We start from the raw sequence: 26,561 nt of genomic DNA, 5'->3' as shown, positions 1-26,561 counted from the left end.
AATTAATATAAACATTAAAATACAATACGCCAATACTAAAGACAATCTTGAAGAAAAGCTCTAACAATACCCAGAAACTATTCATCAGGAACATTTTCATAGTAAGGATAAATTTAACACAAAAACACAATTTTAACAACACTTTTAACCCTCTCTACAGAGTAGTAATTCTCAATGGCAACAAAGCTTACCATGTACTTAAGTAATCCTATTTCAGGATAAAGAAGAGGCAGCTCAGGGAACCATTTATGTACCAAGTTATTCAGCTTTGCCTAAATTTAAAAAATATTTTTATTATGGATCAGTATATATACTTTTATACATCAGTCATTTACATTCAGTTGTGACATGTTGGTCTTCAGGAAAAATGAACATACCATTATATCCCTTATTGTATCTCTAACAAGATACGTAGTCTTATTGTATCTAGATAACCTAGTAAGATATATAATCACTGATTCTGCCTTCAACTATAAGAAATATCAAATGAAAACCAGGAGTCATCTTGGATCTTAATTACTATCTTACTAACAGAAGAAAAATTTAATTACCAATTTTACTCTTGGTATACATATACAGGCACAATATCTTGCTTAAAATCAAAGTACACAATCACTTCTAAGCTAAAATGAAAATGTGTGTTGATAACCAATTTGCAACACAAAAATTGTCATCATTTCTCAAAATATTCAGGACACACACATAGCTATTTTAAAATAACAGCTATTTTATTTAGGAGAGAAAAAATCATAAAGGACTTGAAGGAAGAAACAAATATGCAGCTCTACAAAAACCACTATGAAGCAAATGTAAAAACAGGATCCTTAGAAAGGAATCTTGATTCTTGTAAAAACAGGCAGAGAGAAGACTAAAAAGAAGTAAAAAGTTAACAGTAAATACTACTGTTAAAATTGAATGGAAAACTTACAGGTGAAGTTTTTTCCTCCTTATAATTTTCTGTAATTTCAACATTTGGTACAATGGTTATGAATTACTTTCTCATCAAAAATTAATTTCTAAACTCACATAAACATTGCTATGCAAACATAACTATGCCAATATAATCTCCAGCCTTGTCATTATAGTCTACTTCATATTATGGACATATGAATTCAATTTCTAGAGTAAAAATTAATTCAAAACTTCAAAGAATTAAATACTTACATATTCTTCCTGCTCTCGATAAACTTCCTGAAAGATACTATTGCGCAAGTGTGTTATTTCTTGTTTTATTTTCTCAATTTCAGATCCATCATGGTCATCAGACTTTAACCAGAAAGAAAAAAGTGACTTTACAGACTTATTAAAGTAGACAGAAAATAAGTCTTCCTAGCAAGAATACAACTGCTATGGCAAATCACTCTGGTTTCTATGTATCCTGTATCTAGCACATAACAGACCCTCATAACACCTGCAGAATTAATATTTATTACTTTATTCTAACACTGACTTTTCCCAAATCTACAAAAATAAATAAAAAAGAAAGACATAAATCAACACAGATTTTTCTGGTCTCTTAATTTGCTGTAGATTTTCTCTAAGAAGATGACCCACTACCATGACAAAGTGAATGTCAAGAAGAGGAACAAGAATACAATTAAATTTCCTGGAATTGTTTTCTACAAGAGATTTAGTTTTAAAAAATGAGTAAATGTATGGTATGTCTGTTAAAGGAAAGACAATGTAGGAGTCACAAAGACTCCACAAAACTCCAATGACAATAAACTAGCCATCTTAAAAAGTACATATGTTTTCAACATTTCTCCAAAAGTTAAAAATTTTCAACTAAAAAAGACCCTATTTCCACAGAATACAATACTGTGTATTCTACTGCATAGAATACAATAAGTAGCTAGAAAAATCTTAAACCATTAAATTAGTTTCACTTCAAGTCCAATTAAGAGCTCCAAAGAGGAAGAGAGCCAGTTCAAGTTGGATTAAGACATAATGAGGATTCCTTTTGTCTGTAAATCAAATCCTCAAGGGAACCCAAGGAATTACAAGTTTATTCAGTTTCAAACCTAAAAGTTAGTCCATTTTAGAGTGTCTTAATTCTCCCAATTCTATTCTCATATGAAAACAACTCAGAATATTCACAAGAAATAATCTGTCTAGCCATTAAAAAGAGAGCTAACAAAAAAAATCATGATCTTAAAAATACTTTATGACAAAACTCTATCTTTAGAGGAGTAACTTGCATTAATAGGTTTATAGTATAACAGGTATTATAACAGTGTAAACTAAAAGAATTTTTTAATTACTCTTAAATATTTACGGTAACTAAAAACCAAGTCAGCTATGTAAAAAAATTAAATGTTTCTAAAGAACATTTAATGACATGGTAAAATGTTTACACTATTAATGTAATAATTTTATTTACATACAAAGAAAAAAGATAAAATATATAAAAAATAATGGTTCTCCCATTTTAAAGAACGTATTTACACATTACGTGGATGAAGCAGAGTAAAAGGTGGTACACATAGAATTCAGCAAGAACCAAGTGTTTCCTTACTTCTTCCAAATTATTCTTTTCAACCAATTTCCATCTCAGTCGAGCTTTTAAGTTTTTCAGTGTCTTTTTAATGGACAGCAAGTGATCCACATTGGGGCTTTTATTTAAAAATTCGACACTCTGCTTCTTAAACTAAGTAAGAAAAAAAGTTATTGTATTTTCAAAACATAGACAATATTTACTGAAGTCACTTACTGACCATTTATTATTTTTCTATTAAGATCAAACTAGTATTTAACTGAGTTCAGAATGAAGTAAGAAATTCCACAATTTTCAAACAGACAATTCTAACTGATTTCTTAGTTATCCACATTTCTTTTCAAAAGAATATCAGTCCCAGCAATCAAAGTAGCAAAGGTAAAAGAAAGATTTCAAGCTGAGACCTACAGTGAGACACATTTTGCTAGAGATGATGCAAACTAGGAGTTCTAGTGAGGATGTAAACTGAAATTACCTTTCCCCAAAGTAGTTTGACAGTATATATCAAGTTTTAAGAATGTTCATTCCTTTTGGGACACCTGGGTGGCTCAGTTAAGCGTATGCTCTTGATTTTAGCTGAGGTCATGATCTCACACTTAGTTTGTTATGGCCTCTCATCAGGTTCCTTGACAGCATGGAGCCTGCTTGGGATTCTTTCTTTCTCCTCTCTCTGCCCCACACCGTTTGTCCGTCCCTTCCTCCCTCCCCTTCTCTCTCTCTCTCTCCCACTCTCTCTCAAAATATATAAACTCTAAAAAAAAAAAAAAAGAATGTTCATTCCTTTTTGACTTAGTAATTAACAATTTGTAGGATCTTAGGAACACACAAAATTATGCAAAAAAAAAAAAGTGCTGTTCATAGTTAAAAAAAAATTGGAAGTAACCTTAACATCTAACACAGATGAAAGGATGTCATGTTATACATCTATGCAAATGATGATGTTAATAGTTGCTCAAAATGATAGTACAGAAGAATCATTAATCACATGGGCAATATTCATAATACACCATGAAATGAAGAACATCTTCAAAACAACTTACAAAAAACAATGCAATGCACATGAGATATATATATGTATGTACGCATATATAAGTCACCATCCAAAAAGAAAATAGTCTGAAACTGGCACTGATAATTAGGCAAGGAAATTATAATCAGTATTTTTACTTCCTATCTTTCTCTTTTTAGCAATTCTCTACTATAAACTTGTACAGGCACAAAGATAACAATGGTAAAGGTTGGAGTTTTTTGTTTTGTCTCCATTATACTTATTTTTTTTAGCCTTGATTATTTATGCTATACATTTAGAATACAGCAAGGATTCAACAAGTTTAGTTGAATATTACGTATTACCTTCATTTAGTCCCACAGATGTTACCACACTAATTTTAAACATAAGTGACATTACCATTATACATACTATTAAAGAAAACATGTTCTAGATACCCATCACTGGGGAAATGTTAAACTCTAATGATACAGATTTAAACTTCTAAAATATAATTCTAACTATAAGGTTTTTTGTTTTTGTTTTTTGATTTACCAAATTGGGATCATCAGAGATCTTGGCTCACAGATTTTTTTCTTTTTTGTTTTTAAATTTTTCAAGTGTTTAAGTCTAGTTAGTTAATACAGAATTGTAATATTAGTTTCAGGAGTAGAATTTAGTGATTTATCACTTACATATAACACCCAGGGCTCATTACAACAAGTGTCCTCCTAATATCTATCACCCAGTTAGCACACTACCTATCCACCTCCCCTCCAGCAACCCTCAGTTTGTTCTCTACAGTTAAGAGTCTCTTATGGTTGCCTCCCTCTCTCCTTTTTTTCTTCCTTTCCCCTATGTTCATCTGTTTTGTTTCTTAAATTCCACCTATAAGTGAAATCATATGGTATTTGTCTTTCAGTGACTGACTTATTTAACATAGCATAATAGACTGTAGCTCCATCCACATCATCCATGTCATTGCAAGTGGCAAAATTTCATTTTTTTGATGACTAATATTCTTGTGTGTGTGTGTGTGTGTGTGTGCTGGGGGGTAATATATATACCCCCCACACATCTTTTTTTTAAATATAGTTACTGTCAAGTTGGTTTCCATATAACACCTAGTGCTCATCTCAACAAGTGCCCTCCTCCATGCCCATCACCCATTTTCCCCTCTCCCCCAACCCCCATCAACTCTCAATTTGTTCTCAGTATTTAAGAGTCTCTTATGGTTTGCCTCCCTCCCTCTCCTTAACTATTTTTTCCCCTGCCCCTCCCCATGGTCCTCTGCTCAATTTCTCCTATTCCACATACGAGTGAAAACATACAGTATGTCTTTCTCTGCCTGACTTATTTCACTTAGCATAATACCCTCGAGTTCTATCCATGTTGCTACAAATGGCCAGATTTCATTCTTTCTCATTGCCATGTAGTACTCCATTGTGTATATAAACCACATCTTCTTGATCCATTCATCAGGTGATGGACATTTAGGCTCTTTCCACAATTTGACTATTGTTGAAAGTACCACTATGAACATTGGGGTACACTTGCTCCTATGCATCAGCACTCCTGTGTCCCTTGGGTCAATTGCTAGCAGTGCTATTGCTGGGTCATAGGGGAGCTCTTTTGCTAATTTTCTGAGAAAACTCCACACTGTTTTCCAGAGCGGCTGCACCAGTTTATATTCCCACCAATAGTGTAGGAGGGTGCCTGTTTCTCCACATCCTCGCCAAAAACTATAGTCTCCTGATTTGTTCATTTTAGCCACTCTGATCGGTGTGAGGTGGTATCTCAGTGTGGTTTTGATTTGAATTTCCCTGATGATGAGTGACACTGAGCATCATTTCATGTGCCTGTAGGCCATCTGGATGTCCTCTTTGGAGAAGTGTCTATTCAGGTCTTCTGCCCATTTCTTCACTGGGTTATTTGTTTTTTGGGTGTGGAGTTTGATGAGTTCCTTATAGATTTTGGGTACTATCCCTTTATCCAATATGTCATTTGCAAATATCTTCTCCCATTCCATCGGCTGCCTATTAGTTTTTTTGACTGTTTCCTTTGCAGTGTAGAAGCTTTTTATCTTGATGAGGTCCCATTAGTTCATTTTTGCTTGATTCCCTTGCCTTTGGAGATGTGTCGAGTAAGAAACTGCTGACTGAGGTCAGGAAGGTTGTTTCCTGCCTTCTCCTCTAGGATTTTGATGGTTTCTTGCCTCACATTCAGGTCCTTTATCCATTTTGAGTTTATTTTTATGTATGGTGTAAGTAAATGGTCTAGTTTCATTCTTATCCAGCAACTGCACTACTAGACATTTATACAAAGGACAGAAAAATATTGATTCAAAGGAGCACATGCAACCTGATGTTTACAGTAACATTACCAACAATAGTCAAATTACGGAAAGATCCCAAATGTCTATGAACTAATGAATAGATAAAGAAGATGTGGTAAAGGTCAGGTTTTAAACAGCACAAGGAAATCAAAGATTTATCACAATCAAAAAATTTAATATATTTTTATCAACTAAATCATATTTCCACTGTAGGATGAATTTAATTACAAACCAGCTAACAATGGCTATACTGTTTTCCTAGCAATAACAAATAATTACCTACACACTGAATACTAAACTACTTGAAAAAAACTTAAGTCCTAAAAAATTCAAAGCATCAATATATAAGACTAAAAAAATAAAGCATAATCCAACCTCAATACTGTCCTTGTACTTGGATTGTACCGTCGCAATAAGCTTTTCCTCTAAACGGATCTTTTGTAGTACTTGACTATATGTATTTATAATGATCTCCTTGTCTGCGTCACCTTGCTCCTAAGAGAAATAAAAACACACATGGAATTATTCACAGAAGAGTACCCAAAATAACTTAAACCTACAATAACAATGAATAAACTTTAAAATGATGCCTTTAAGAAATTTCTATTTCAAAGTATTTCTTAAACTCATATCTTTTTCTAGACAGGAGAGAGATTGATGCTAAATATAGAAAATTTTGCCCCCATCACACTATTATTTCTATACCTTTCTATAGTAGTATTAAAGGAAATCAGGGATGCCACTACATTAAATGTAAGATCTAAACAACAGATAGAACTTCAACTTTATTTTTAGAAATCATCTTAACTAACACTTCTAAAATCAAGTCTGACAGAGGTACGAACTTCTAGTTATAAAATAAGTAAGTCATGGAGATGAAAAGTACAGCACACAAAACACAGTCAATAATATTGCAATAGTGTTACAAAGTAAACAGACAGTGACTAAGCTTATCCTGGTGAGCACTATGTGAAGTAGTGAATTGTTAAATTACTATGTTGTACACCTGAAACTAATGTACCACTGTATGTTAATCATACTTCAACAATAAAAAAAAATAAAGTATGACTAAACCATCTAAATACAGACTATTTGAAAATAGGGAAATACAGTAACATATATATATATTTTAATGTTAATCTGAATAAAGCTGCAAGAAGTAAAAAGAAACAAGTAAAATAAACAACATAACCAATGAGACTTTGGTAAGCAGCCTGAAAAACTGGGAAGGAGTCCCACTAAGCAATAACAACAATACAAAATGCTCTTTTGAGGAGTTGCACTCATTTCTAACTCGGCCCAGCAACAGAGAACACACACAGGACCTAAAGGAAGATACTGATCAGTCTTGTGTATACATTACGAGAGCTCTCCCAGATTTTATTTAAATTTTTCACAAATTCTAAAGAGTCTTTTCTCTTTGAGTATATGAACCCAAGAATCTAATGACACAGAAAGCTGATACACTCAGATTAAGAGGAGTTCTCTTAGAATTTTTCCTAGAATTAATTTCCTAGGAGTTTTCCTAAAATTAAGCATTAGGCTTTATTTTTAATGGGAAATATCCTATTAAATGAAAGTATTACTCTGTGGAAGAATAAGAGTTTGCATTGTTCTTGGACTAGGACTTGGATTAGAACTTGACAGTGTTATTATTTTAGATAGGTCTATAAGAGGAAAACTAAGGTCAATCTTCATACTTTCTATCTCAAGAGAAACCATATTGCTTCAAAGGAAGCAATAATAAAGACTAACAATACTCACAATCAGAGATAGCTCCAGCTCTTTGCAGACACTTGACTCAGTCTTCTCCAGGATTTCATCAATAACATCAATTGTGTCTTCAGAAGTTAATGGTTTTTCCACAGAGAGATCAAAAGCCTCATTTGCAAAAGATTAAAACATGATATATCTCATTTAATTATTTCAATTAGTATTGTGCTCTTATACCTAGAGCAGAGCATTAGACTATGCGTTGGGCAATGTGGGGGAAGAAGGATACACAAGGAAGATAAACTACCCTCACAAAAATTATACATCAAAGAAGAAAAGGTACAGGGGAACCGGGGTGCTCAGTCAGTTAAGCATCCAACTCTTGATTTTTGGGTCAGGTCATGATCTCATGGTTCGTGAGATTGAGCCCCCATGCTGGGCTGCAGAGACTGCTTGGAAGTCTTTCTCTCCTTCTCTCTCCCCGCCCTTGGTGACACACACACTCTCTCAAAATAAATAAACATTAAAAAAAAAGCACACACAAATTACACATCTAAAGATTTTTTAACATAATCTGTGGCTAAGAGACATAAGAGGACAATACAGAAGAAAATTATGAAAAAAAATAGAAATAAGACCAAGATTTTCAGGGGAAAAGTAAAAGAAGCAGTCTGATTAAAAGCTGATAGGAACCTTGGGGCGCCTGGGTGGCTCAGTCAGGTAAGTGACCAACTCTTGATTTCAGCTCAGGTCATCCTACAGTCGATCTCATGAGATCAAGCCCTATATCAGGCTCCACGCTGAGGGTGGAGCTTAAGATTCTCTCTTCCTCTGCCCCTCCCCCATGTGCACACACAGGTGTGCACACACACGCACATGCTTTAATACTCTCTCTCTTTCAAAACAAAAACAAAACTGGCAGGAATCTTAAATGCTCAGGTTAAAAGTTTACTGATAAACAGTAAGCAAATAATTTCAGGCCTTTTAAATAAGGCCATATGATTATAACTGGTATTTAGTGATGACCTGCTAAGTATTTGGCAGTCTTGAGATGAAAAATTAAAGACTAAACCTAGATGACTTCCATCTCATTAGGAAAACAAAGGTATTTTCTATCAGGGACCAGACTATAAAAAAGTGCTAAATAGAAGAAAATCAAGGGCCCAAATTATAATATAGAACATAAAGGTCATAACTATTCACTTTGATTTCAGAGATTCAGATATGTGATTATGGAGATATGGATTTGGGAAACAGCTATGGAAATGAAAGAAAAGGGTAAGTGATAGTTAACCTAAGCAGAAAGACAATTCTGATCAGTAACAAAAGAAGACAAATAAATAATTAGTTATGCTAATATATCCATTAAGAAGTGCCAAAAATGGAGAGTTCTGGAAGTAGCTGGAGAGTAAAGACTTATTTTTCCAAAACAAAGCTAGAAACGCACACGGGTAAATCCTTCACACAGATAAACGCCACCATCAGCGTCCCTGCCCTTGCTGAGAAGGTTGTAAAGCAGAAAGAAGAGAGAAAACAGAGAATCAGTAACAGAATGAGGCTGAAATTTAATTAGGTTTCTGAGTTCATTATATCATACGCCCCCACCTTTTGGAAAATATCATGGTGTTTTTACAATAATGAAGAACTTAAAAATTAGATACAAAACACCTTTTCTAATGTCTAGTATCAACTGAGACTAGTGTTAGATATTACGTTAGATATCTTTAAGATGTTTAAGATCTCTAAAACTTAAAAAATTTAAACACTGCCAAAGAATTCACATATTTTCAGCATGATCAGTTAGCCAACTAATGTTAAAACACATATGCCTTGCTAAAAAAGAAACTAAACGAAGAGAAATCTCTACTACCCTCTAAAATGCATGTATATACAGACCCTTATCTCTCTACTGCAGCTACAGAACATACACTACAACTTATAATAAATCCCGGTAATACTATCTTATGCCTACAACAACATGCTGATGCTGTTTTCATAAATACGCCTAGAGAAAAAAAATATGTAGATCCCTAAGTCCTCCATCCCAGCCCTCATCTCCTCAATCCCTTTCTTCCCTTTTTCCTCAAAAAAGTAGTAAATTATATTTGAAAAATTATTCTTAACAAGCCCATATTCCCTGGTTTATGCTACGACACCAACACTGGGCAGGAGCTGTTATTACCTTTACAGTGTTCTGGAACCACGCTACAAGACGTTGTAGAGAAACCTCTGTTTCACTTCGAACACTGGTGAACTCCTCTCTTTTATCACACTTCCAGTCATAAAATTTCTTAAGTATTTCTTCAGAGTTTGTCCCTTCTTTGGCCTTTCCATATACTGCCTCTAAAGAGGCTGACAAATCCTACAGAAATTCAAACACTATATTAAAATCTGTGAGACAAGAAAGCAGTATGTTGAATCCCTATCCTTGAGAATTTTATAAATAAAACTTAGAAAAATTAGATATTAAAGCATAAAACTACCTAGAAGGTGATTTATTTGGACTATAATAGTGTAAGTTAGACTAATAATTATATTAAGGAAGACAGTGAACATACATATGTAATTTAAAAACTTTTTTAAAAATGTTTTTATTTTTGAGATAGAGAGGGCATGAGCAGGGAGGGTCAGAGAGAGAGGGAGACACGGAATCTGAAGCAGGCTCCAGGCTCTGAGCTAGCTGTCAGCACAGAACCTGACGTGGGGCTCAAACCCATGAACTGTGAGATCATGACCTGAGTCAAATTCGGATCCCCAACTGACTGAGCTACCCAGGAACCCCTAAAAAAAATTTTTTTAAAGGACTAGACGAGACCTCAGAACCTAGTTGCTCTCTCGGGATCAAATTCTTTTTTTTTTTTTTTTTTTTTTTGAGAGAGAGAGACAGCCCATGAGAAGGGCAGACACAGAGGGAAATACAGAATCCAAAGCAGGCTCCAGGCTCTGAGCTGTCAGCACAGAGCCTGATATGAGGCTCAAACTTATAAACTGTGAGGTTATGACCTGACCTGAAGTCAGAGCTTAATGGTCTGGGCCACCCAGGCATACCTCTAGGAATCAAATTATAAAAATGTTGCTGAGGAGCACCTGGGTGACTCAGTTAGTTGGGCATCCAACTCTTGATTTGGCTCAGGTCATGATCCCAGGGTCATGGGATTGAGCCCCACATTGGGCTCCATGCTCAGTGTGGAGCCTGCTTGGGATTCTCTCTCTCCCCCTCTGCCCATACCCCTACTCATGCTCTGTCTCTTTCTGTCTCAAATAAATTTTTTTAATATTTTTTTAATTAGAAATGTCACTGAAGCAAGAGGAAAACTTAAAAGGTCCCAAAACTTTTATCACAAAACTCTTAAGAAACCTTTCGAAAGACAGAAGACTTTTGGTGCTTAGCTATTAATGAATACAATCACTGCAAAGTGGGAAAAAGCCTGCACCACAACAGAAAATAGCATGTGGGAAAAGAGAACCTTCTTCATATGCCCTTGTCTCTCACACTGGAAAGCAGAGCGCAAAGCAAGAAGCAAACGGTTTATATAAGTACAGTTCAGGAAGCTAGATGAGGCAAAAACTGATAACCAGTACAGAAAAGATGGCCACTTCTAAGCACTTTATATTCTTCTCTTTTCCCTGAATACCTGGTAGCATTTACACCCAAGGGTAGGAGCCCTGGAAAAGAGTAGTGGCCGAGGCAGAGGGACTGGGAGGTCTACTGAACAGTAAGATCAGTAAGATCATCTAGAAGACAAGTCAACAGGAAGAAGGTGAGCCCAGACTGTATCCTAGAAGCTCTGACAAACAGCCCCATCCTATTCCCTAAACACACTGAACTCTAAGTTACAGTCCAAACTTTCACTCCTTCCTAGGACCCCTTTACTACCCTACCCCATACCTACAAAATACTACAGAACTAAAACAGCTTCTAGTTCTCAAAGGGAATATGAGATCTTTGAAGGGAGGTACAGAGAATGAAGTGTGAATAAAACAAGAACTCTGAAAGAAATATAACAAACTAAGCCACCTTATAAAAAGGAAGCAAAGTCATGAACTCAAAATAACCATAATACTCTCAACAAAAAGAAATATTGAAAACACAAAGCAAAACCAAGTACTTATGAACAATAACCAACCGAAGTTATTAGAAATATAAAAATAATCTTTGAAATGAAGAACACAATGGGTTGGCTAAGCAGCAAAAAGGATACAGCTAGAGAACCAATTAATGAGCTAGATGGTTAAGTCAAGGATTCCTCAGCTCCAAAAAGACATACAAAAGGATAAAAAGATAGAAAAAATGAATTAACAAAATATGTAGAGAACATTCTGTTAAATATGCATTTAACAGAAGTCCCAGAATGAGAGAAAAAGTAAATGGGGGGAAAGGAGAAATAGCATTATAAGAAAGAATTATCAAATATCTCCTAGAGTTTAAAAAAAGATATAAAACCTCAGACTAAATTGACTCAGATTAAATATGTTTAGTGCAATTTACAGAACAAAGTCAAGGGAAAATGTTTAAGTTTCCAGTGAGGGAAAAGGTCACAGAAGAACAAAAGGCAGACTGATACCAACAACTATGGAAATAAGAAAACAATGAATTATTATTGTCAAAAGTTTGAAGGAAAAATGGGCTTTGGACCTAATATTTTATAGCCAGTTAAGCAGATGTTTAAAGTGCTTAAATGGAAGCAACTGTTTAAGTGTTTAAATAAGATATCTTGAGACATTTAATACCTCACAAAATCAAGCACACAAAGACCTCTTTGAAAGGGGAAAATACTTTAATACACAGAGAAAATCAGAAGATATCCAACAACTTATAAAAATGATGTGGTAACTCTGAAGTTTGTTATCTGAGTTATCCTACACAATATCCATAACACTCTGTGCCTAAAATCCTAAATAACTGTGATTGTTTGGTTAGCTGATTTGGGGGAGGAAAATTCAGAGAAGACACACCACAGGCAAGTGAGTGTTTTAAGATATTAGGGATAGAAGGTAGAAAAGAAGGGGGAAAAAAGAAACCATGATAAAAATGTAAGATAATTATAGAAATAAATTCTATTAAAACAGTAATTATAAATACATAAATCAAGCTACCCATCAAAGGTTAAATTTATACATTAGATTCTTTTAAAAAAAGATCCATTAGTTGGGGCACCTGGGTAGCTTAGTCAGTTAAGCCTCCAACTCTTGATTTCAGCTCAGATCATGACATAGCTCATGAGTTCGAGTCCCACATCAGGCTCTGCACTAACAGTGTGGAGCCTGCTTGGGATTCTCTCTCTCTCCCTCTCTCTCTGCCCTTCCCCTGCTCATGCTGTCTCTGACTCTATCTCTGTTTCTCAAAATAAATAAACTTCAAAAACAAACAAAAAAATGAGCCATTAGATGTTGTCTAAGAAAGACATTCAATTTAAAGCAAAGGGCGGGAAAAAGGAAAGATCTATAAGAAAATATTAACCAAAATACAGGTGAATAGAACTTTTAAAAGGAAACAATATTTTAACACCAAAAGGAAAAAACAACTCTATATAGTAGTTAAAAAGAAAACACAGTTTAAGGGGCACCTGGGTGGTTCAGCTGGCTAAGCATCCAACTTTGGCTCAGATCACGATCTCATGGTTTGTGGGTTCCAGCCCAGCATCAGGCTCTGTGCTGACAGCGTGGAGGCTGGAGCCTGCTTCAGATTCTATGTCTCCCTCTCTGTCTGCCTCTCTCTCACAAAAATAAGTAAGTATGAAAAAAAACCTTTTTAATGTTTTTTTAATGTCTTTATTTTATTTTGAGAGACAGAGCAGAGAGCATCAGCACAGGAGGGGCAGAGAAAGAGGGAGACACAGAATCCGAGCAGGCTCCAGGCTCTGAGCTGTCAGCACAGAGCCCGATGCAGGGCTTGAATCCACAGACTGTGAGATCATGACCTGAGCCAAAGTTGGATGCTTAACCGACTGAGCCACGCAGGCACCCCGAAAAAAATTGTTAAATAAACAAGGCTCCTAATCCTGGATCTTAAAAGCCCTAAAACTCAGGATCAGGACTTGTCTCACTCTTCACATGTGACCCTACCAGATTTCCTGCCAAAAACAAGGACTCACATGCCTGCTACTGCTTCTGTCCCCCTGAGTTTTCCCAATGAATGCTGCTCTAGCAAACCTGATGTGTCTGACCATTTTACCTTATTTACAAGAGAGACATACATGTATGTAAACACTTTAAATAGATAAATGTACATTTTTAATTCTATTAAAATCAAAATTCATCAAAGAGAAAAAAAATTTAGCAGCCATCAGTACTATCTGAGGTCTCTCAGTAAATGCTAATTTCACCTCTCAAATGATAAACATGTTTTAATCTATATATAACATCTTTTTACATTCTAACCTGCAATGTTTTCAAGCGTTTATTAAGAGGTAACTCATCTACTTCCAGAATAAAAACCTCTACTGCCATGTTCAGCTTCTGTTGCACTTCATTTCTTTCAGCAATCAAAATATTCCCTTCATTCTGGAAAAAGAAAACAAAGAATAACCATCATTAATACATCAGTTATCTTTTTTTACATACTGACCTGTATTTTTTTTAAAACCTGATCTCTTGGGGCGCCTGGGTGGCTCAGTCAGTTAAGCCTCCGGCTTTGGCTCAGGTCAGATCTCACATTCGTGGGTTCGAGCCCCTCATCAGGCTCTGTGCTAACAGCTAGCTCAGAGCCTGGAGCCTGCTTCCAGTTCTGTGTCTCCTTCTCTCTCTGCCCCTCCCCCTCTCATGCTCTGTCTCTCTCTGTTTATTAAAAATAAATAAAATATTAAAAAAAAACTGATCTCTTAAAGTAAATAAAATTTAACATTACAGGAGCACCTGGATGGATCAGTTGGTTAAGCATCCCACCCTTGGTTTTTTGGCTCAGGTCATGATCTCACAGTTTGATGAGTTCAAGCCTCAGGCTGCACTCTGCACTGACAGCACAGAGCCTGCTTGGGATTCTGGCTCCCTCTCTCTCTCTCTCTGCCCATCCTCACTTGCACGGTCTCTCTCTCAAAATAAATAAATTAATTGAAAAAAATTAACATTACATTGTAACATTACAAACACAGTATCCTTTAAGACAAGACAAATCTCTCTCAAAAACAAATTAAGAAAGGACAAATACCTCTCTCCTGAGATCACCAAATTCACAAAAAGTTTTCTTTCCCTTAATTAAAAATAAGACATTTAACAATCCTGATTTTTCCCACTATTTGTGCAGCAATAAAATTTTTTAAGAAAATTATACAAGTTCCATTATTAATTACATACTCACTGTATCTCTCCTACTTCCATTCTACCCTCAATTCCTTCACCTATTTATCCTTCAAATTCAGTTACTCCCCACCATGATAAAACCTCTAATTTGCCTGGGTATATTAGAGATATCCAAGAACTCTGTACATTATCTCTATTATAGTACTTATCAAACTATATTGAAACTATTTGTACATCCATCCCATACCCAAGAAGACCATGTCTTAAACAAATGTGTATCTCTGCTACCTATAACAATATCTGGCATATACACTTAAAAGCTTTAGTTTTAGGGGCACGTGGGTGACTCAGTTAAGCATCCAACTTCAGCTCAGGTCATGATCTTACAGTTCATGGGTTCAAGCCCCGTATCGGTCCCTGTGCTGACAGCTCAGAGCCTGGAGCCTGTTTCTGATTCTGTGTCTCCCTCTCTCTCTGCCCCACCCCTTCATGCTCTCTGTCTCTCGGTCTCTCTCTCTCTCTCTCAAAAATAAACAAACATTAAAAGAAAAACTTTTTAAGCTTGGATGTTAGAATATTCTTTTTTGTGTAAGCCCAATCAGACCATTTTATAGCTCTATAGACTAAAGAAAAGAATCTCTTCATCAAAAATACACACAACATGGGGCATCTGGGTGGCTCAGTCGGTTAAGCATCCGACTTCAGCTCAGGTCATGATCTTGCAGTTTGTGGATTCAAGTCTGTGTTGGGCTCTATGCTGACAGCACAGAGCCTGGAGCCTGCTTCAGATTCTGTGTCTCCTCTTCTCTCTGCCCCTCCCCTGCCCATGCTCTGTCTCTGTTATCATAATAATAAATAAATGTTTAAAAAAATACACACAATAAATAGATAAATGAAAATAATAATACCAAGGCCCAAATTAAGTTCAATAAGGGAAATAAAATGACAACTTTGAGTGGCAGTTATGACTCTGTATTTATCCAATAATCCACTCTTCAACCTATCAAATGAGCTTTAGGGCAATGAAGCCTAAAATTAAGTCCTGAAATAATAGCAATAAGCAGAAACAAATACCTGCTTTAAAAAAAAATCACATTTGTTCTACTAGAATACTAAGCCCTGGCGCTACATTAGGCCCTCTTCCTCTCTGTCCTGAATCACTGTCCTATGCTCAAACCAGAAAAGACAAAACAAAAATTAAAAAACAGTTCTTATTCATCTTATTACATAAAATACACCATGAATTATTTTAATATTGATGGTACAGCTTAAATGGGGAGAGAATAAATATACTTTGTATTCAGACATACCTGGGTTCAAATTCCATATTAACACTTAGAACTATGTAATCTTCAGCAATTTCCTTAAACTACGTGGGCCTCAATTTCCTCATTTATAAAATAAGAGCAAAAATGTCCTTTTAGAAGCAAGTGTATGAATATGTTTACAAAGTACCTATTGACATTACCTGTGTTTCATAGAGATTCAAAACTTCTTGCTTCTGTCCCTTTTTTTTCCCTTCCATAATCAGAATTAATCAGTTAGGGTCTAATATGTAAAATGACACCAATATAATCCCTTCTCCAAATTAAATATCCCCAGTATTTCCAAAGGCCTAGTGATTCTATTCATTCTCAACTGAGAGCCAGCGAGGTGGCCAACTGGGCCACCCAGGTATGAGCTGGTAGTAAGACTTTCAGGGTACAGTCCCCAGAGGCAGAAATCACCAATGCTTATGATAGGACTTCAAATCCAAGTACAGAGCTTACAGGTACTTAGGAAAACTAGGACTGTGGTGAACATCTTTACATGAAAAACAAGGAGTTCGGTTCAGCTCAATATGATAAACTAAAGAAAACTGTGAGAGGAAATAAATACACTTGTACCTATGCTAATAAAGAATTCATAGGAAATAATCCACTCTCCACACTCCTCCCCTCCCTACAAATAACCACCTCTAAACAAGCAGTGCTTTGATAATTTTAACAGTAAGGCAGAGTTGAATACTGAAGCTGAGAACACACCACTCAGACCCAAAAACAAGACACATTAGCAAGTGTCAAAGCCACCCTGCCTCACAAGCTTTACTCCCCTCAAAAGCCACCATCTTTTATGGGCACAGCTTCCAAGATCTCTCAAGGATGGTATCCCCACTTCCAATTCTTAGTACTTTATAGCTCCTCAAGTCCAGATATAAATTACCAACTATGGAGTTCTTTTTACCTACACTAGTAACATGACTGAATTATCATTTTATCAAATTACCAAGGGAACAGAGAATTATCCAAAGGTCAAATTCTCATACAAAAGGAGTGAAGATTTTACTGACACTATCCAGTCCCCATTATCTATCCTACTTTTTTGGATAGTATAAAAGAAATCAAATTACTAATATGAAGATGCTGTAAAAACTAAGTATTTCATGGAAAGTATCACTATAGTATCTACAACCCTTCTTCTTTGTCAAAAGATATCTCCTTACATTCAACAAATAAAACCACAATAGAAAAAAAATTCTTGACCTACCATATTTTCACAAGTTTGTATGTTCTCCTGCGCAAGGTTGTATTCTGTCCAAATTCTCTCTAATTCAGTCAAAGAAGCTGGGTTAGTAAAGCACTCTTCATCTAACACTCGCAAAGCATCTGAAAGGTCATTTCCAAAACGAACGTTGATGTTGACACGTCTATTTAAAAACAAAAGCAAAAAGGAAAAGATCAAACATTTTTAAGTTGGGGGTACCTGGGTGGCTCTGTCAGTTAAGTGTCCAACTCTGGCTCGGGTCATGATCTCATGGTTCATGGGTTCAAGCCCCGCATCGGGCTCTGTCCACAGCTCGGAGCCTGGGGCCAGCTTCAGATTCTGCCTCTCCCCCGCTTGAACTCTGTCTCTCTCTCCCCACCAAAAATAAATAAATATTAAACATAAACAAACATTAAAAATTGTTTTCAATTGATGTGGGAACAGTTACACTTAAATAATAATGGTCTAAAGTAACTACATACAACATTAACACAAAAAGTATTTTTTAAACCTTATATAAAATAATAAATAATTGGTATAACTTCTAATTAAAAATATATTTGATTGAGGTGCACCGGGTAGTTCAGTCAGTTAAGCAACTGATTCTTCATTCTGGCTCAGGTCATGAGCTCACTGTTCAGTTGAGGAGACTGAGCCCCACATCAGGCTCTGCCCTGAAAGAGTGGAGCCTGTTTGGGATTTTCTCTCTCTCCCTCTCTCTCTGCCCCTTGCTCACATGCACATGCTCTCTCTCTCTCAAAATAAATAAATAGACATTAAAAAATTAAAAATATTTTATTGAGAAAAAGAGCAAATAAAACTTGTTAAAAAACCTTTACATAAAGGACAACTTCGAAAGTCTATAGAACTTGAAATATCAAACAGACCTTCAATTCTGGTCTACAGTTGGATTTCTGAATACTTCCTTAAAAATGTTAGACTTAGCCAATCTTCCTTATCAAGACTACAGCCACATAGTCCTTGTACCCTAATAAGCAGGCTAGCGTTTGTGGAATTAAAAAAAGAAAAAAAAACACTTGGAGAAACAAAGCAGGCCAGTTAGCAAAACCAATGAGGCCCATTTGTATTCTTTTCTCTAGTTTCCAACTAGACTGCCACCATTATAACAGCACATTATTTCCTCAAAGATGGATTAAAATATATTGGATTATTTTGGTCCTAAGTCTGTCTTGCAACTGTGTCAATGTAGCCACTTAATTTTTGGTAGTGCATCAAAAGTTGATAAGAGTCTGGAAGGATAAAATTACTCGATCTAAAGGCTTATAAACCAGATGCCAATTGATGGATTTATATTGGAGTATATAAATCTCTACTGGACAAAACACCAACACATAGCATTAAGTCAGGTCACCATCTTTTTAGTGTTTCAAAGTACATGAGAAAATGAATAACTGATTTAAATTCTTTGCAGAGCATGGAAAGGGAACTAAGTTGTCTAGAGACCTGTTTTTTCCCACATTCCAGAAGAGGGTGACAAATTATCCTAACCAACAATAAAGCAATTCTCTATTAATATAAAATACCTACATAAATCATATACAGTCTGAGAAATGCCTAATAAACTGTATACAAGACTTGCTAACCAATTTCTTCTCTTCTGACTCCATGAAGACTATGTTTCTTCTGGCTGTTTGAAAACCACTTTTCCTTTCTTTAGATAGAGTATTATTAAATATTAAAACTACTGAAATCGATGGGGCATCTGGGTGACTCAATCAGTTAAGTGCCCAACTTCGGCTTGGGTCATAATCTCGCAGTCTGTGAGTTCAAGCCCCAACTCAGGCTCTGACCTGTCAGCATTTGGTGAGTCTGGAGCCTGGTGCACATTCTGTGTCTCCCTCTCTCTCTGCCTCTCCCCCACTTGCAATCTGTCTCTCAATCAAAAATAAATGAAACATTAAAAAATAAAAATAAAAATAAATTACTGAAATCTTTAGTTTCAGTGTAAGCCTGAAAATAACACCAAGAATCCCAACTGGAGTTAGTAGTTTCCCATCAAACTATCACTTAAACTTGTGTTAATTTTTTAATTTCACTCTTATAGATTACTTTAGAATATAACTCCATGTGGGGCGGCTAGGTGGCTCAGTTGGTTAAGCGTCTGACTTTGGCTCAGATCATGATTTCACAGTTGATGAGTACGAGACCAGTGTCGAACTCTGTGCTGACAGCTCCAAGCATAAAGCCTGCTTCAGATTCTGTGTCTGTGGTGCTCTCTTTCTCTCTCTCTCAAAAACTAAATAATAAACATTCAAAAAAAAAAAAATAAAAGAATGTAACTCCATGTAGTGACAGAGGAATGCTGACAAAAATACTAAAATTCAATTCAGCAGTTTTTAGTTTCTCTCTGAGGCATAAAAATATAAAGATTAACTTTTAAAACAAAGATGGTGGGCATATAATATAAATAAAACACTAACAAATTAGCAATTATTTTAAATTATCCTTCTTTAAAAACTCACCTAATTTCTTTCAGTATTTCAACCTTAGCTGCCAGATTTTTCATTCTGGTACCTACACAAGTCTTCAGAGTGCTTTCTAAATGTTTAGTCAAATCCATGGTAGTCGCTTTCTCTTGCTGTAACAAAAAATAAGCACATCTTAGTGAGTCTCAAACAGGAAACTATTTCTACTGTCACTTAAATGATTTTAAGGCATAACTAAAATTTTAAAGGTTAAAAAATTGGGGGGGGCACCTATCTGGCTTAGTTGGTGGAGTATGCAACTCTTTATCTTAGGTTCATGAGTTTGAGTCCCACTTTGGGCATAGAGATTACTTAAAAATAATTTTTTTTAATGTTAAGTCAGAGGACAACTGACTTCCCTATTATTTGGGATCTGAAAAAGATAATATATCCCAGGCTCCTGCCTTCACACAGATTAGGAACTCATTCACTGAATCAGATTAGGATTCATCCTAATAAATCAAATAGAAACAAATTTCATATAATACGTCTTAATACTTTAATTTCAAAAAGATAAGTAAAACATCCCTATAAAAACCAAATGATTATCAACGATAACTTATTTTCTGACAAAATTACAGGTCATCCTACATTACAAAAGAATTAAAAACATTACTTCCTTGACCCAAACTAGATTCTTAAAAATTTTTTTGTTTTATTTATTTTTGATACAGAGAGAGACAGAGCATGAGAGGGGGAGGGGCAGAGAGAGAAGGAGATACAGAACTGGAAGCAGGCTCCAGGCCCTGAGCTAGCGGTCAGCACAGAGCCCAACGTGGGGCTTGAACCCATGAACGTGAGATCTGACCTGAGCCGAAGTTGGAGGCTCAACTGACTGAGCCACCCAGGCACCCCCAAACTAGATTTTTAAACTCCCTGATTCTTAGTGGTATCTCAAATACATGTCTACCATAATTGTCCAAAATAATATACAGAGCAGTAATACGGATAAAGACCTGGCTGTTTTATTCCAATTACACTACAAACCAAATATTACACCGTTAAACATAGAAATTTTACTCAGTATTTGAGCAACATGCTCTTCAGTCCTCACATTCTCTCCAATCCTTCAGTTAAATAAAAAGAGAGAACCAGCATAATACTGAGTGCTTATTACTAGTATCCTACACTCAAGTATGCTCATGCCCTCTTTTCCCACTTGTTGAGTAGAATGACCATGAAGAATCAGTTATGTCTGTTCTTTTTTTTTCTTTTTTCTTTATTTTAGAGACAGACAGCACAAGCAGAGGAGGGTCAGAGAAAGAGGCATGCACAGAATCTGAAGCTAGCTCCAGGCTCTGAGCAAGCCGTCAGCACAGAACCCGACGCGAGGCTCGAACCTACAAACCACAAGATCATGACCTTAGCCGAAGCCGGACGCTTAACTGACTGAGCCACCCACACGCCCCAGTTATGTCTGTTCTTAATTCTGTTTATATCTATTGGAATTTTTCTTATAATTACTCCAAAATTGCATAAATGTAAGAAATAGGAGTGGGAAAATAAAAAGCTGTTAAATCCTTGAAAATGTGCTTAATGTTTTACAAAGACTACATTAAAACAAATCTTTAACACAAACTGCTAATGAATTATATGTGGTTGAGAACTATAAAATACAAGGGAAAGAATTTAGATCTAAAACAACTATAAAATTAAACTGTTTCTCAAACATCTTGCACATATTAATCCACTTGTTTAAAAAAAACATAGAAATCAGATTAAAAACAATGAGTATGGTTTTTAAGACAATAAGACAAACAGAAAATAAATCAAATTTAAACCCAACCACATCAATAATTACATTAAATGAAAATTACCTAAACATTCCAAGTAAAAGATAGGAGATTATTAATCTCGATGAAGAAGCTTACACTCCACTATAATGCTGCTCCCAAGACACACTTATTAGACATAAAGAGACATATAAAAATTAAACGATGGAAAACGTGCAACATGGCTATATTAATATCAGGCAATGCAGACTATAGGAAGCATTCCCAGGGACACTGCATAAAGAGAAATCAATTCATCAGGAAGACACAACAATCCTAAATGTGTATGCAATTAATAACAAAGTTTCAAATTCACAAAATAAAACTTAACAAAAAAGAAGAAACAGACAAAACCACAATAATATTTGGAGATTTCAAAACTCCTCCTTGGGTATGGATCAGACAAATAAACAGAAAATCAGTCAGGATACAAAAGACTTTAACAATACTATCAACTGATTTGACCTACCTAACACTTATAAAACACTCTACCCAACAACTATAGAATACATAATTTTTTTAAAGTACAAGGAGCATTTCCAAAGACAAACTATATGCTGGGTAATAAAGCAAATCACAATAAATTTAAAAGAACTGAAATCATAAAGTATCCTCTCTGACACCAAGAAATTAACTGGCTATTGCCCCCAAATTAATTGGGATGAAATCTCCAAGTATGTTAACATTAGGCAACATGGGGCACCTGGGTGGCTCAGCTGGTTGAGCGTCCGGCTTCGGCTCAGCTCATGATCTCACGGTCCGTGGGCTCGAGCCCTATGTCGGGCTCTGTGCTGACAGCTAGCTCAGAGCCTGGAGCCTGCTTCAGATTCTGTGTCTCCCTCTCTCTCTGACCCTCCTCTGTTCCCACTGTCTCTCTCTGTCTCTCAAAAAGAAATAGAAAACATCAAAAAAAATGTTTTAATTAGGCAATATAATTCATGAAAAAATCACAAAAACTTTTTTAAAACATGTTTAGAGGCGCCTGGGTGGCTCAGTTCGTTGAGTTGTCTGACTTTAGCTCACATCATGATCTCACAGCTTGTGAGTTCAACAGTTCAGAGCCTGGAGCCTACTTTCAATTCTGTGTCTCCTTCTCCCTGTCCTTTCCCTGCTCAGATTTCTTTCTCTTTCTCTCTCTCTCTCTCAAATACATAAACATTCTTAAAAATCTTTTTAAATCACATAGCTAGCAAAATAAATAAATAAAAATTAAAGATGCTTAATAAAAACAAATTATCAAAATCTGTGGGCTACAAATAAAGCGGTGCTTAAAAGGAAGTATCTTTCAGGGCACCTGGATGGCTCAGTCAGTTAAGTGTCTGACTTCAGCTCAGGTCATGATCTCGCAGTTTGAGCCCTGCATTGGGCTCTGTGCTGACAGCTCAGAGCCTGGAGCCTGCTTTGGATTCTGTGTCTCCCTCTCTCTCGGTTCCTCCTCTGCTTGCACTCTCTCTCTCTCTCCCCCTGTCTCAAAAATAAATAAAGATTTAAAAATTTTTTAATTTTTTTTAAAAGGAAGTACTTTAAATAAAAGGAACAAAATATGCAAACAATGATATGAATTTCCATCTAAAGATGCTAGATGGGCAAATTAAAGAGGAAGACAATCATAAAGCAAAGAAATCACTAAGCTACAAAAGAAATAATAAGTTAAAAAAAACAAGAGATCCAGGATGCCTGGGTGACTCAGTTGGTTAAGTGTCTAACTTCAGCTCAGGTCATGATCTCATGGTTCATGGGCTCAGGCCCACATCGGGATCTGTGCTGACAGCTCAGAGCCTGGAGCCTGCTTCAGATTCTGTGTCTCCCTCTCTCTGCCCCTCCTCTGCTCATGCTGTCTCTCTCTCAAAAATAAAAATAAATATTTTTAACCAAGAGATCCAAACATTAGTTCTTTGAAAACACGAAAAACTTCACATTTCTGGTCCAACATGTAAAAAGCCTGAAAGTCACCACACCATCTTAACAAGTAAAAAACTGAAAAAACTGAAACAGCAACAAGTCTTGAATCTTTACAAGAGGTGAGGTCACAGGGCAGAAAAACTGCTACCCCCAAAACTAGAGAGACAGGCAAATAAAAACCATTTACAAACTTAACTAGAGCAGAAACTTCTGAGGGAAGCAGTCTGGGGTAGGTAAATCTCAGCTTTAACTGACAAATGCTGAAGGCTCAGGATGAACAACTCAGAGTTAAAAACTTCAGGCAGACCCAGTCATCAGGATGCCCATCTGTTCTGTGAATCTCTACCAGGTTCTCTACCAAGTTCTCACAATATAAATATAAAAGAAAAGTCCCCGTAAGCTCCCAACAGGGAAAGGGGGAATGAACCATTTTGAAATATGCCAGAGTATTCTGTTCTTAGCAATATCTGCCCTCATGAAAACTACTTAAACCAAGTCTAACTTGCTGGGATTTTATCAGAGGCTAAGTAACCTGAGGGAATGGAAATACCCAACTCTGGCCCACTCTAGGCACCCTGTCCTACCTAAAGGGGTTGGGAGAGGGTGAGAGGAAAGAAACTTGTGTGGAATTCATAGTCCAGAGACAGAGTACTATATAATGCTCCTTCCTCACCCACGTCTTATCACATTACTAAAGGCCTTATTAAAACAAATCTCTTTACTCAGGACATCATGCCCAGCTACCCAAGAAAAAATTACAGTATACAGTAAAAGACAAAAAACCACATTTGAAAGAAATAAAGCAAGAATCAGAATCAGACACAGACATGGCATGGATAGATACTCGAATTGTCAAGCCAGAAATTTTAAACATGATATGATTAATACGCTATGGACTCTAATCCATAAAGTAGACTGCATGCAAGAACAGAGAGGCAGTATAAACACAGAGATGGAAATTCTAAGAAAGAAACAAAAAGAAATGCTAAACATCAAAAACACTATAGCAAAAATGAACCATTTTGATGCACTTATCATCAGTAGACTGGACATGGTTGAGGAAAGAATCTCTGTAATCCAAGATAACTGAATTCCTATGTCCACAAAAAGAGCTGTACAAAAGTAAGCACACAGTGGTTTTATTCATAACAACTAAAAACCAGAAATAAACCTAAATACAAACTGTGGTATATTACACTGGAATGCTACTCTGCAATAAAAAAAATCAACAAACTTCTAATATACAAAACATAGATAAATCTTACAAACAATATGTTAAGTGAATGAAGCCAGACACAGCAGAATATATATCAGAAGATTCCATTTACATAAAGTATAGAACCAGGAAAATTAAACTAAGGTGATATAAATCAGAACAGTGGTTGCCTTGGGCAGGAGGAAGAGAACAGAATGTAAAGAGGCACCAAGGAACTTGCTGAAGTTGAACTAAACATTTTTAATCTTGAGTAGGTAAAGTAAACAGCCTGTAATCCATTTACACTCTTCATAGGGGACAGAGGAACACAATCAGAGAAAAGAAATAAAAGGCAGGTGATTAATATCCTTGTCTAACTAGACTTCTAAAGAACACAGACTATTTTCTAAGAAGAAGAGATCTTATCTCTGAAATGCCCTTAGGAGGGTGTCCCTAGATAAAAGATTAGTATTTATAATGGATAGAACCCAAGAGTTATAGATTTATGAGACAGAGCTCCCTATGGATATGGGTTAATAGATTTAATGGCTGAAAATTCAGTTGTTACCAATGCTGACCATTGATTTAATCATTCAAGCCTAATGAAACCCTGATTAAAACAAAAAACAAACCAAAAAAATCCAGGGATGCCTGATGGCTCAGTCAGTTAAACATCTGACTCTTGGTTTCAGCTCAGGTCATGATCTTACGGTTCAGGGATCGAGCCCCACTCTGCGCAGAAAGCATTGAGCCTGCTTGGGATTCTCTTTCCCAGTCTCTCTCTGCCCCTCCCCTGCCAATACACTTAAAAATAATAATAATAACAATAATAAGAAGAAGAATAATCATCAGATCCTAAGGAACTTCCAGATTGGTGAACAAACCAGTGTGCTGGGAGAGTGGCAGGCTAAGACACCCTTGCTCCCCTACCCCACCTCCACCTTCATCACAACGTCCTGGATGCATCTCTTCCTTTTGTTTGGTTGCTCCTGCATTATATCCTTTATAACAAAACTGTAATCATAAGTATAGCACTTTCCTGAATTCTGTGAGTTGCTTCAGTGAAGTACTGTACAAAGGGAGTACAGATCATAGGAACCCTCAATTTATAGGCAGAAGTGAGGTAGCTGGGGGACGTAATTGTGGCTGGTATCTGAAGTAAAAGTTACGAGACTGAGTCCTTAATTTGTGGAGTCTATGCCAACTGCTGGTATTTAGTGTCACAAATGAAATGTAGAACATCCAGCTGATGATAGTGAACTGGACAGTGTTGGAATACCACATTTAGTTTCAGAAAAAATGTACATACATGAAAAATACACAGTAGTCAGGGGAAAAAAATGCCCCGAATCTAAGCAAACCTTGAGATCTAACTACCATAAAAGGAAATACATGGAGATAAAGGAGCCTCTTAAGGCAACACAAGGATGCAGATTAAGCAATTTAAAGAGATTTATCATTCAAAATGCAATGCATAGGCCTGACTAGGATCCTGATTGGAAGAAACTAAAAGACATTCATAGAACAATCCAAGAAATCTGAACAATGGGTCTTAAAAGATATCAAGTGATGATGGTTAATTTTTAAGCTTGAACAGTATGATTGTTGTCTTTTTTGTAATTATTTTCAACTAGCGATACATACTAAAACATATATAGTAGAATATTATAAATGGGGTTTGCTTTAAAATAACTCAGGGGGGAGTGCCTGGGTGGCTCAGACCTAACAATGCAGAGCCTGCTTGGAATCTCTCTCTCCCTCCCTCTCTGCTCCTCCCTTGCTTGTGCTTTCTCTGCACAAGCTTAAAAAAATAAGCTTTAAATAAGCTTAAAAAAAGCTTTAAATAAGCTTAAAAAAATAAAATAACTCAGGAAGTATAGATATTTTTTTAAAAAATTGCCCATGTGTTTAATA

General features: G+C 36.0%; 1 protein-coding gene across 1 annotated transcript in view; it reads right to left on the bottom strand.

Moving 5' to 3' along the window:
• The window catches only part of STK31 (serine/threonine kinase 31), an 81,029-nt gene that overhangs the window by 33,009 nt on the left and 21,459 nt on the right, over positions 1 to 26,561 (bottom strand). The window contains exons 9-17 of the mRNA XM_029914549.1: positions 19,776 to 19,891; positions 17,296 to 17,455; positions 13,912 to 14,034; positions 9,713 to 9,892; positions 7,582 to 7,698; positions 6,193 to 6,312; positions 2,516 to 2,647; positions 1,165 to 1,266; positions 192 to 272 (exon numbers count right to left, since the gene is read on the bottom strand). Coding sequence (XP_029770409.1) covers positions 192 to 272; positions 1,165 to 1,266; positions 2,516 to 2,647; positions 6,193 to 6,312; positions 7,582 to 7,698; positions 9,713 to 9,892; positions 13,912 to 14,034; positions 17,296 to 17,455; positions 19,776 to 19,891 — 1,131 coding nt within the window. The remainder of the gene's footprint in view (positions 1 to 191; positions 273 to 1,164; positions 1,267 to 2,515; positions 2,648 to 6,192; positions 6,313 to 7,581; positions 7,699 to 9,712; positions 9,893 to 13,911; positions 14,035 to 17,295; positions 17,456 to 19,775; positions 19,892 to 26,561) is intronic.

The sequence above is a fragment of the Suricata suricatta genome, chromosome 2, assembly GCF_006229205.1.
Source record: "Suricata suricatta isolate VVHF042 chromosome 2, meerkat_22Aug2017_6uvM2_HiC, whole genome shotgun sequence".
NCBI classification, from domain to species: Eukaryota; Metazoa; Chordata; class Mammalia; order Carnivora; family Herpestidae; genus Suricata; species Suricata suricatta.
This window is presented reverse-complemented; position numbering and strand designations above follow the sequence as displayed.